We start from the raw sequence: 12,446 nt of genomic DNA on the forward strand, positions 1-12,446 counted from the left end.
AAACCGATTACAGTACAGTACTATATAGCCGATTGTGTTAGTTGGGTACCTTGGCTAACTGTGTTGGACTCGTGAACAAATTGGACTTACGAACGCATTCCCGGAATGGAACTTGTTCGTATGTAGGGGACTTATTGTATTTACTAAACAGAAACAGACTCACAGACATAGAAAACAAACTTATAGTTACCAAATGGGAAGGTTGGGGGGTGGGAGGGATAAATTAGGAGTTTGGGGTTAGCAGATACAAACTACTATATATAAAATAGGTAACCAACAAGGACCTACTGTATAGCACAGGGAACTCTACTCAATATCTTGTAAAAAAAAAAAAACTATAATGGAAGAGAATATTCAAAAAGAATATATATATATATAACTGAATTACTTTGCTGTACACCTGAAACTAACACAACATTGTAAATCCACGATATTTCAACAAAAATTGAAAAAAAAAGAAAAATACTGTCTTACGGTAAGAAAATTCCTCTGTTCTATTTCATAGGAGGTGGACAAATATATCTGGGTTCTTGAATCCACAAGGTATTTCCCTTCTGCATTCCGATGACTCCCTGAGATTGCTCACCACAAAACAGGGTTTCAATTACTCATGCCCTGTCTCAGCACCCTCAGTGGTTTCCTGCTAGAAGCAGCTCACAAATGGAGGCAATATTTTTGAAAGTAAATACATCTTGTGAAAAATTCTGATTTTCGTATTCTGGCTTCCTGCATTAAAAACCCAGGAGAGGAGGACAACAGCATTGAGAGGATCCACAGTCGGCTTGGAAATAACCCATGTGTAGCCAAGAGACTGGTAAAATGAAGGTTGAGAGGGGGCTATACACACACACACACACACACACACACACACACACACACACACACACAGCCATGTTTTCCAACCACAAAACACATCTCACTCATGAAAACAGCCTTCTTACTTTATGCACCTAATTCAAAATGACCACTTGGGGGCAGGGCCCTGGTTATAAGTGAAGAGGTGACCTTGATAGAGGAGGTGACAGAGAGCTTGGACCCTCCACGGCTAGGTTTCAACAATATAGAACAGCATTCCCAATGGATGCTAATAGGTGGTAGTTGAAAAAAGTTTGGGAAACTCATGAATAAACAAAGGTAAAAAGCTTTATTTTCTATAATTAAATCCTCAAAGCCTTTAAAATGCCAAAGTATGCTGTAAATAACTCAGAAAAAATGTAATGTCTGGCATTTCCCAGCCTCACTTGACTGTAATACCGCTCTCCCCATCCTTGTTTTTCTTGGAGTAGTCTACATATTAGAGTTCTAAAAAACACTCTTGGACAAACTGGGTCATGCCGTGTACTCCTGCTTTTGTGACTGTACTTGGAAAAAAAAAGAAAAAGCCAAATTCCTTGTAGACACGTTATAGGATAAGGTATTAGAGTTCCAGTTACTGGGTAAAATACTTGGTAGCAGCAACAGGAGAATTTATAAGCAGTAAATAAAACAGGCTTGAATGGAATCTTGGTTTTAGAATGTATCAATAAAGTATGGACATCGGCTAGCTGTAGGAATCGTCAGAGACAAGAATCAGAAGATGAACAGGGCAGGAAAAAGGCTAAATTTGTCAGATGATGAAGTGGAGTTATTAGGACACATGAAAGATGACCCTCCAAAGGGTACTTTTTGGGATAATCAAAATCAAGTAGCAGAGATGACAGCTAGAGATCAGTAATGGGAAAAACTGTGAGTAGAAGCAGGGAGGAAAAAGAGAAGAAATATAAGCTTCAAAGAAAAGAAAGGATAGAGAGGATGCAGAATAAGTGCAAACATGAGACGAGGAAGAAAATGCACCTGCACAAACAGGCTCATTCATCCTCTCAAGACAAAAGTGGAGGCAGAGGAGAAGTATTAGCAGCGAACTATGACCAAGAAAACGGCAAAGAAGAGAAGTGGAAGAAGAATTTGGCTTTAGAAGGCAGCTGAGTAGAGATTATAAGGAGAATGTATATATTAGAAAGGAGAAAAGAAGAGACAAGAAGAGACATGAATTTTGGTAGATTTCATACTCTGGGTATATCTCTTTGAGATACTCTAGAAATGGCAAATACAGGGCACATGTACGACTTCCTGTATGTCGATCATGCATTATTTTCCTCTGAATACAGACTTGGCCTCAGAACACTTCTCAACACAGCACTTTGGAGAGCCACTACAGACTGATTTGACTTGACGCGAGTTATGAAAGTTGCGTTCTTACTGTATTAAAACACAAACAAACAAGCCCTCTGTGGGGTTTTGGTAATACCCCCTCACTGACTGAAGAGGAATAAAAAAATTATACTTCTTCAGTGCGAGATGTATTCATATGGACATAATGCACGTGGATGGATATGAGTCAGTGTATATGTGAGATATAAGCATATCAAGTAGTTCGACCAAAGCATTCCGTATTTATTTCTAATGTGAAACTCTGTTTTAAACATTCATACGCACGTGAAAATCAGCTCATCACTTACTCTGGTAATGGAAACCTTTAAACCCAATAAACTGAATTACAGATTGAGTTACAATAGCCTAAATGAAACAACAGCCTGTTAGAATAATCAGAGCTTTCTCCTTCCTTCTCTAACATATGATACCATATTGGGCTCGACATCTTAAAAGGTTAGTGTAAACTCCAGAGAGGTTTTTATTCCCCCTACGTGACACATTTTTCAAAGGCACATATAAATAATGCAACAGCATAATAGCATTGATTATGATCGGGCTGTGGTGACAGTTGGGGGAAAAACTGGGATTTTTATCAACGGTGGTAAAAAAGAAGTTGCATTCATTTTCAGATTGAAACTCAGTTTAGAAAAAGGGAGGAAGGATGGTGTGCAACAAGTTGCTTTGGTTTCCATTTCCTCCTCCATACACTTGTTAATTGCACCCAGATCTGAGCATCTGAGGCCTTTGCCTATTCATGCAAAGAACCACTTGAAGGCATAAAATGTCCTCAGATTTTTCTCTAGTCAGGGAAACATTCAGTGCTTTCTTTGAACTATTTTGTTTGAACATCCTGGTACGGTGTTCCTGTTCTGCCAAACATCTCCTAGTGCTTTGAGGGAGGAGAGGCAGTGAGCTGCCGTTATGGGTTATCCTTTTTATGACTTTCTTCTGAATTAACAACAATAAAAAAAGATGCTCATTAGCCTCGGCCGGCTTAACTGAGATAGAAAAGAAAAGGAGAGAGGCAGTGGGGAGGGAGGAAAGAGAGTGGTGATCGCTCAAGAATTTTTGCAGCCTGAGAGTCTACTGACTCTCATCACCATCGCTCCTGGGAACCAATGCAATAGAATACTAACTGGTCTCCTGCATCGACCCTGGCCTTCTCCACTGCAGTCAGAGTAACCTTCTCAGAACACATATCTAATCAAACATGCCCATCCTTCCTCTCCGAGGCCTAGCAAGGTCCTTCATGGTGTAGCCCCTTCCTGCCTCACTGGCAGCTTATGGCATACCTCGTTCTCTGGACTCCAGCCCCACTGGCCTTCTTTCAATGCCTCCTTGCCACAGGGTCTCTGCTGACCACAGGGCCTTTGCACAAGCTGACTCTGCCTGGAATGTTCTTTCTACTCCCAACCCCTTTGCTCAACTTTTAAATATCAGACCAAATGTCTTATAAGTCCTCAAGAAGGCCTACTCCTACTCTGTCTCCACAAACTGGCTCAGGTCTCCCTGCTGACTCCTCACAAAGCACTCTTTCTTTCTCAGCATTTATATCTATTTGTAACTATAAATTTGTGCAATTATGTTTCTGCTCCCCCACTCAACTATAAGCTCTGTAGGGCAACAACAGGGACTATTTTCCTTTCCACTGTTCAACAGCACCCTGTACACAGGCACAGTGAGCATTTGACAAATATGTGTTGACCTAACAAATTAATAGATTGTGCCTAACATAACACACTGCTTTGCTGATACAGTCATAACTGTGGCACAGAGAAAGATTTTGAAAAAAAACTGTACATACCATAAACCAAATATTATTTGGTAAATATAATGAAAACAGATTTCTATCAAAGTCTCCTACACATCCTACTGAAGCCTGCAGGTTGTGACTAAACTCTCTAAGGTGATACATAGAGCCTCCAGAAAGGAGGCTGTGTCTTAAATTTCCTTCTGTTCTCCTCTCCGAAGGAGTTGGAAACCTTATTAAGGCTGCCAAATAAAAATGTAGTCAAGTCATTTTGTTTGGAAAATAAACAAGGTGTATGTCTCATAAAACCTTCTGGGGAAACCAAACCTTTAAACTGCAGTTGGCCAAAATGGTGCCAATGAGAAGAATCTTCCGGAAGATGAACCACGGAGAAACATAACTTACGTTGGTTTTGAAGCCTCGGCCTGGTCGGTCTGTAGTTTCTCTCCTCCTTCCACCTCCATCGTGCAATATACAATGCGATTTGGAGCTAAGGATTTGAGGCCTTGGACTTCCATGATCACCACCTGGAAACAGAGTCACACACATCAGAGGTTACTGCCAAAGTCTATGGGCAGCATCACCCGGGGAAAATATATACATAAGAAGTTACAAAAAACCCAACAGGTATCTGATGGTTTCTACCAGCCATGCTGGGACAAGTCCAGCATGAAGATACAATTCTTCATAGTGTATCTCATTGCCTTGCAGATGGAAAGACAAGGTTCACTAACTCAAATGCTCATAGGAGCTAGACAGGTTATATGAAATGGGCTACTCTTTTCTGTGTTAAACACATAGGATGGGGACTTCCCTGGTGGCACAGGGCTTAAGAATCCGCCTGCCAATGCAGGGGACACGGGTTCGAGCCCTGGTCTGGGAAGATCCCACATGCCGCGGAGCAACTAAGCCCGTGCACCACAACTACCGAGCCTGCGCTCTAGAGCCCACGAGCCACAACTACTGAGCCCGTGTGCCACAACTACGAAGCCCACATGCCTAGAGCCCATGCTCTGCAACAACAGAAGCCACCGCAAGGAGAAGACTGTGCGCCCACAACGAAGAGTAGTCCCCGCTCACCGCAACTAGAGAAAGCCCGTGTGCAGCAACGAAGACCCAAAAGAGCCAAAAATAAATAAATAAGTAAATAAAAATTAAACACACACACACACATAAGATGATTTTTCATTTCCACAAGAAATAGACTCTCCTATTTAAAAAATATATATAGTCTAGCTTTTAACTCAGAACGTGATGGAAACATAGGCCAAGGAATTCACTTTCCTCTTTACAATAAAATAAGTGATAACACAACCGCTAAGATAAAGGGCAAGTACCATTTAGCATGAGAGTCAGAGATACAACAGGGAGTAGTGGGGACTGTGGCAAACGGGAGCACTCCATTTAAAGGGAGCAGTTGCTATTCAGTTGCAGCCCATTGTTGCCTTGTTTTACCCCAGTCCAGAGGTACCAAAGACTCCAATTTCTCTTACTGGAAAATGGAAATATGAATCAGAATCAAAGTCAGAAATCTGATTTTGAAATTTTGACAATAATTTTAAAGGGGAGAAATAAAATACATAAACTCTGTGCAGGCCAACACTGTTGGGTCAAAAAAAAAAAAAGGCCTGTAGTTGCATACTCTCTGTCTAGACTGAGGGAAAAGGCTGGTGTTTTGATGGAACAAGTTATATCATTCATAATTCCTGGCATTTCCCACCACTACCCTCAAACTCCATTCAATCACCTGCTATTTTCATATTTAGTGGTGGGTGCTGCTCATCAGAGAGAAGGGAGAAGAGAGGAGAGGAGGGGACAGAGGGGAGGAGAGAGACAATGATTTAAAAATCGGAAACAAATGACTCACAATCAGAGATCTCTAAAGACCAAGGTACATTAAAAAAAAAAAAATTACTCGATTGTACTCCAAAAGAGGTCATGGCATTACACAAGAAGGATGTGGGTGTGCAAAAAATGTACGCTTTTTAATGGGCTTGATGCAAGGAAGTACAATAGGGCTGGCATTGAATCAGGATTCACAGGTCAGTTTTGCTGCTTAATAGCCCAGGGGTTCTCAAACTTAATGTGAATCAGAATCGCCTGGAGCACTGGTTAAACCAGACACGGCTGGGCTTCACCTCCCGAGTTGCTGACAAGGAGGTCTGGGGTGGAGTCCAAGACTTTTCATTTTCTTTCTTTTTTTAAAAAATTGTGTTGGAGTATAGTTGATTTCCAATGTTGTGCTAGTTTCACGTGTACAGCAAAGTGATTCAGTTGTATATATACATATATTCATTCTTTTCCAGATTCTTTTCTCATATAGGTTATCCCAGGATATTGAGTAGAGTTCCCTGTGCTATGCAGTAGGTCCTTGTTGGTTATCTATATTATATACAGTAGTGTGTGTATGTAAGACTTTTCATTTCTAACCATTTCCCTGATGATGTGAATATTGATGCTGCTGATCCAGGAGCCAGGGTACTACTCATGTGATGTTGGGCAGATCTTGACCTTGAAGTCACTGCACTTTTCTTTCAAATCTCCTGAGCCTCAGTTTCCTCATCTGTATAGTGGGGATAACGATACGTCTTCTCTCTCTCTCCATGGCCGTTGTGTGAGGATCATATGAGATGATGTATGTAATTGAAATTTTTACACTGGGTGGAAAGAACCATCAAATGAAAAGAAATGAGAGGCACTGGAGAAAGAATACAATTTTTAGAATTTTAAAGATGCGTTCAAATCCCGAATCTGCATTTTCACTAGCTGTGTAATCATAGGCTAGGTTCTTAACCACTCCAAGGCTTTGTTTCCACATCTGCAAATGCCTTGAAAGACTGTTGTGAGGATTCACTGAGTGAATGATGGTGAAGGATTCTACAAATACCTATTATTTTTCATCAGAGCACTCCACCCACCCAGGGCCATGTCACTTGTAATCCTGGACCTCAGTTCTCTTACTCCAGGTAACTATTCTCTGCTGTCCCTTCTAGCCATGCAATTCTATAAATACATAAAATAAGTCTTGTACCAACCTGCGAATTCAAACCTAGTCTGCCCTGATGCTGTGACAGGCCTCTCTCTCTCTCTTTTTACCCCCCTAACTGTGTCTGCCAAAACACATTCACAAATAGATACTCAATGCCTTTTGCTGGCTGGTTTAGTATGATGTGCCATTTAGTGTTCTAATTAAACAGTATTTGGGAACCCTAGAGCATTTCATTCAGTACTTGTACTTACAAGTTACAGCCTGTTTGAATCACGTACGTCTGGCAGTATGGTTGGGGACTCACCCACATCTATATTTTAGATAATCAGCTGTGTAATATTGAGTACTGATGAAGAATTAGAAAATTGCAGATTTAAAAGCTCCATGAATATCAATAAACCACTTCCCCCCCCACCTTTCAGGAGGAAGACAAGAGGCAGTAGGAAATAAATTACCACCTTTAATTGGCAATAATCAAATCCAAAGACACCTAAGAAAAAGCATTCAGTATCTCAGGTGGCAGTATTAAAAAAAAAAAAAGAAAGGAAGTTTGTGTGAAATTACACTGATGAGTTTTTCACACACCAAGTGCTCTATATTTAATTGAATACTGCCTCTTCCACCTGCAAAATACATGTTGAAAACCCTGTAATGTGACTATCTCAATCTGAACTGAGCACAGTAAAACAAATTACCTGCAGTTAATTCACAGCAAGCCTTAATGATGTTCTCATATATTAATTTAGTCTTTACAAATTTTAATTAAATCTATAGAAATCGGATCTATTCTCTTGGTTTCCCTAAATGTTGGATTATCATAAAATCCTTTTGGGGTTGAGCTTTCATAGGCTACGAATGGTTCTCAAACTTTGGAGTGTAAGAAGTACCTGGGCATCTCATTAAAATGCACATTCCAGGGCTATACTCCGCCTAGAGCTCTTATTCCTGACAATTTTATTGAGGCATATTTTACGTATCATATAATTCACACATTTCAAGTGTACAATACAGTGATTTAGGGACTTCCCTGGTGGCGCAGTGGTGAACACTCCACGCTCCCAATGCAGGGGGACTGGGTTCGATCCTTGATCGAGGAACTAGATCCCACAGTAATGCCGCAACTAAGAGTTCACATGCTACAACTAAGGAGCCCACGTGCCGCAACTAAGGAGCTAGCGAGCTGCAACTATGTAGCCCATGTGCTGCAACTAGGGAAGCTGCAAGCCACACCTAAGGAGTCCGCCTGCCACAACTAAGACCTGGTGCAACCAAATAAATAAATAAATATTTAAAAAAATAAATTTACTAGGTTGTAGAAACCATCATCATAAATCAGTTTCAGAACAGTTTTATCTCCCCCAATAAGGTCCCTTATGTCCATTTCTACCTCCTGCCCCAGGCAACACTAACCTACTTTCTGTTTCTGGATATTTACCTTTTCTGGACATTTCGTATCAATGGAATCAAACAATATGTGGCCTCTTGTGTCTGGCTTCTTTCGCTAAGCATAATGTTTTGGAGGTTCATCTAAATCAAAGCATGTTTCAGTAGCTTGTTCCTTTTAATTGGTGAAGAGTATTCTATCATATGGATGAACCACATTTTGCCCTTTCACCAGCTTATAGACATTTAAGTTGTTTCCATTTGGGGCTATAACGAATAATGCTGCTATAAACATTTGTAAGCAAGTCTTTGTGGTGACGTGTTTTCATCTCTCTTGGATAGATATCTAAGAGTGGAATTGCTGGATCACATGGTAATTTTATGTTTAGCTTTTTGAGAAACCACCGAACTGTTTTCTAAAGTGACCGCACCATTTTATATTCTCATCCTCTAGAGCTCTGGGTCAACAGTTCTGGGTGGCACAGGAAATGTGCATGTTGAACCAGTTTTCAATGATTCTGATGTGGTTAGATCAGATCTACTCCTCAGATTATACATATGATAAACAAACATGTGAGTAAAAGTTACAGAGAAATATTGACATGTTGAGCCTTCTGCCACAGTTCTGGCCCAAATGGGTTCTTTCTTGGGGTGATGAGACAAACTAAAAGAGTCTCCACTGCAACAAGGGACTCTCTAATGGGGCAGCCAGAGGGAGAGAGAATGGGAGAGAAAACTGACAACCCACCATGAAATGATACTAGATTGCTTTTTCTGTAACACAGGTTGCCAAAATGTTAAACTCTCTAAATTGGCACAAGGTATTTACAAAACCCTTAAGGGCTGCTTTAAGTTGGGGAAAGTAATCCAACATTAAATTTAGTAAGTGGTTCTTAGGACTACATTTCCTAAGGAAAAAGTATGGTCTCCTGGAGATGGGAAATTACTTGCCGACTAGCTGAGCTACGCTGAGCAAGCTGTTATTTTAATAACTGCTCCTGGGGTGCAAGGAGGAAAACAAGCTGATTGTGAGGCCTCTCATCACCCATGTCCTGCCTGCGATGCCAGGAAACTTTCAAGGGTCTAGGGCTTTTACCTCCAGGGAGAAAGATAACACGACGTCTGACTTGGAGAGCTGGTTTTCACTCTCCTCACCCATGTCGATGATGGAAGCGTTGTGGCTGCGTTTGAGTTTCTGAAGCTTGAACTCGCCGCCTTTGGAAACTGGCATGCTCTCCAAATTAGCCATGAGCAGGTTGACGGATGACTTCAGCTCTTCAATGTACATGTTTTCCATTTCTTTGGATACAAACTTGGGAAATTTGCGTTCCTTGTAAAGAAAGAGAAAGGAATGAGCAGAGGAGTAAACACAGTCCAGAGCTCTGCTGACATCTACCACTAGTGACATTTGCCCAGATATCGTGGCAACGTGCTAGAAAAATGTTCAGCTGGGTTGGGTAGACAGCTGCCTGCCTTCTGGTTATTTATAACCTCTAACAGGTAAGAAACACATACATAAACATATAGTAAGAAAGAGGCAAATGTTTTATGATAGTTCTATTCCCCCCACCCAAGTTTTCTCCAGCAAATGTGATCTACGGAAAGAAAAATGGGGTGATGTTCTTCAAATCCGGTCTCAATTCAAACAGTTTTTCTTTTTAGCAAAATGCAGCCAGTTGTTTTGAAGCTGAGGAGACAGAAAAGCACCCTATTTCTGGATATCTATAGAGATTTTCTCACATGAATAATTCAAAAGGAGCTCATTTGAGATGTTTCAAACACAGCCTGTGGCTATTTCTAAGAAGAATAGTTAACTGTTTTGAAGAAAAATTGAAAAAAAATTAAACAAGTGATGAGAAACATGATTAAAATTCCTTAGAAGAGAAGATAAAGCAGTTCAGTATCAGAACTGAACTCTGTATTTTTTCATTGCTTAAGAGTTCAGTTGTAATGGCAACAGGCTTTAGCCAACTTCATACCTCTGAGTTGTCCAGGTGCCTCAGATGAATAGAGTTTGGATCAATCACCTTCTCAAAGAATCATTTCCCACTTGAAACATGAATGTGCTCTCTGCAGCCCAGCTCCATAAATGAGCAGGTGAGTGGCAAATCAAATCAGTTTGACTTTTTTTTTTTTTTTTTTTTTTGCAAGTGACAGAAAAATCCACTTGAACTGGCTTAAACGATGAAGGAATGTATAGGTTTGAAAATGTCCTAGGGTAGAACCAGCTTCAGACAAGACTGGAATTAGGAGTCAGATAATATCATTATAACTGAGTTTTTCCTCCAAAACTTGGTTTGGGTTCTTCTGGGCTGGCTTCATGCTCAGTCTGGCTCCTTCTAACGTGACAAAAAGATTGCTAAAGATCTGTACCTCACAACACCACATCACACTATCTAAAGGAAGAGTGAACATCTCCTCCTGTAATGCTCACAGAAGATGGAGGATCTTTTATCTCAGAATCCTCACCTGAAATCTGACTTATGTGCATACCCTGAACCAGTTTCCATGGCCAGTGATGTCATGTTGAATTGCTTAGGCCTGCGTTATTTCCTCTGTCCCTGTGGCTCAGGGTAGAACTCCACCTGGGTCCCACGGAACATGAATTGGTTTGCCAATTCTGGGTGGCAGAAAAATAAGATGTCTAATATGTGGGCACCTGACTTAAAGTCATCCAGCTAATTCTACCAAGTGGCCAGCAATCAACTGGATTTAATCTCTCAAGCAATTGAACTGAGAGATGTTGAGATTGCGATCAGTGGTGAAACTGCAACAGTAAGATCATAAAGATAGACCCTTGGGTGGTTGCCATATTGTCCATGTTGGACCAAGTGGAAGCAGCCTAAGAACTTGACAAAGAGCGAGAAAGAGATGGGGAGACAGAGGGGGGGAGAGACTGTGAGAGAGAGGAAGGAAGGAGGGAAGGAAGAGAAGAGGAGAGGGGAGGGTATTTAGAGTCACAGAAAGGAGCTTTGACTTTTATTGGTTTTCTAATTCTAAGAAAGCCAAGTTATTCCTCTTGCAGTTTAGATGCCTGAGATTCTCTTATTTTCCTTTCAATACTCAAGACTCATATCTTCGAAACTTTTGCACAGTGGGCTGGCGTTTTATCATTCTTGGGCTCAATCAGAGGACAAATGTGAGCCTCAAAAATGTGGGTATCCTTTATGACAAAGGCCCTGGGCTGCTGGGCCATCATCACTTAGAAAATATTTACTGCCACCCAAACTGTGCTTGGCACAGTGTTAGGCGTGGGGAGATCAAGATGAAAGGATGCGAACTGTTCTGGAGCTTTACAGCTAGCAGAGAGAAAGATCTTTAAGGAAACGTCAAGGTAGATGCTTGATGGAAGTAGATGAGAAGTGACCTCTTCCTGAGAGAATCAGGGGTAGCCTTCCGGAGGAGGTGACCCTTAGGCTGAGAGTCTGAAGGATGAGGAAGCGTTTGACACCGGGTTGAGTTGGCTGAGACAGGGCCACTTTTATTTGCTCTTTCCTGAGAAATATGTAATAGGCAACCACGAATCCAAGAAGGTCTATACAACTGAATGTGGTCACAAAATACTTCCCCATCTTCTTTTGAACATGGTCCTTCTAACGAGTGAAGAGAAGAATGAGGTAAGTTAAGTGATGTTAAAGGCTGCCAAGCAGCACATGTTACATACAAACAGCCTGAAGGCTGGGACACTGATCTATCTCTTTCGTCCTTGTACTGGGGCCCAAACCTTATAACTATATGGGATATTGGAGGAGCTGGGTAAGTGTATCTTTGATTTTACTGGCAGCTGCTGGCCCTGCAGTTGCCATGGAGATGGAGAGAAAAACCATTGTGTCTGTGAAGTGGGTTCTCTCCCGCCAATCAGCCTTACTCTCAAGTGCGGTCCCTTCATCACACCCATCTTTGGGACTCACTCAAGGCCTTTTAACTCCACAGTCTTGAAATTTTGGAAGAAGACCCAGTGATTACAGACACCACAACTCTGGCCCAGAGCTGGCATCCACCAAACTTTCTGCAGGAGAATATTGGACAAATCCAAAGAATGACCACTCCTCCCAGAACTTGGACAGTTCCTAATGACATCATAAAAAGATGCTTATAAAACTGAAGTCTAGGGACTTCCCTGGTGGTGCA

General features: G+C 41.3%; 1 protein-coding gene across 1 annotated transcript in view; it reads right to left on the reverse strand.

Moving 5' to 3' along the window:
- Positions 1–12,446, reverse strand: part of CADPS (calcium dependent secretion activator) — a gene marked incomplete at its 5' end in the record, with an annotated part of 468,533 nt that overhangs the window by 240,706 nt on the left and 215,381 nt on the right. The window contains 2 exons of the mRNA XM_024746317.1: positions 4,349–4,470; positions 9,412–9,645. Of these exons, the coding sequence (XP_024602085.1) occupies positions 4,349–4,470; positions 9,412–9,645 (356 nt within the window). The remainder of the gene's footprint in view (positions 1–4,348; positions 4,471–9,411; positions 9,646–12,446) is intronic.

The sequence above is a fragment of the Neophocaena asiaeorientalis genome, unplaced genomic scaffold (assembly GCF_003031525.2).
Source record: "Neophocaena asiaeorientalis asiaeorientalis breed wild unplaced genomic scaffold, Neophocaena_asiaeorientalis_V1.1 scaffold251, whole genome shotgun sequence".
Classification (NCBI taxonomy): Eukaryota; Metazoa; Chordata; class Mammalia; order Artiodactyla; family Phocoenidae; genus Neophocaena; species Neophocaena asiaeorientalis.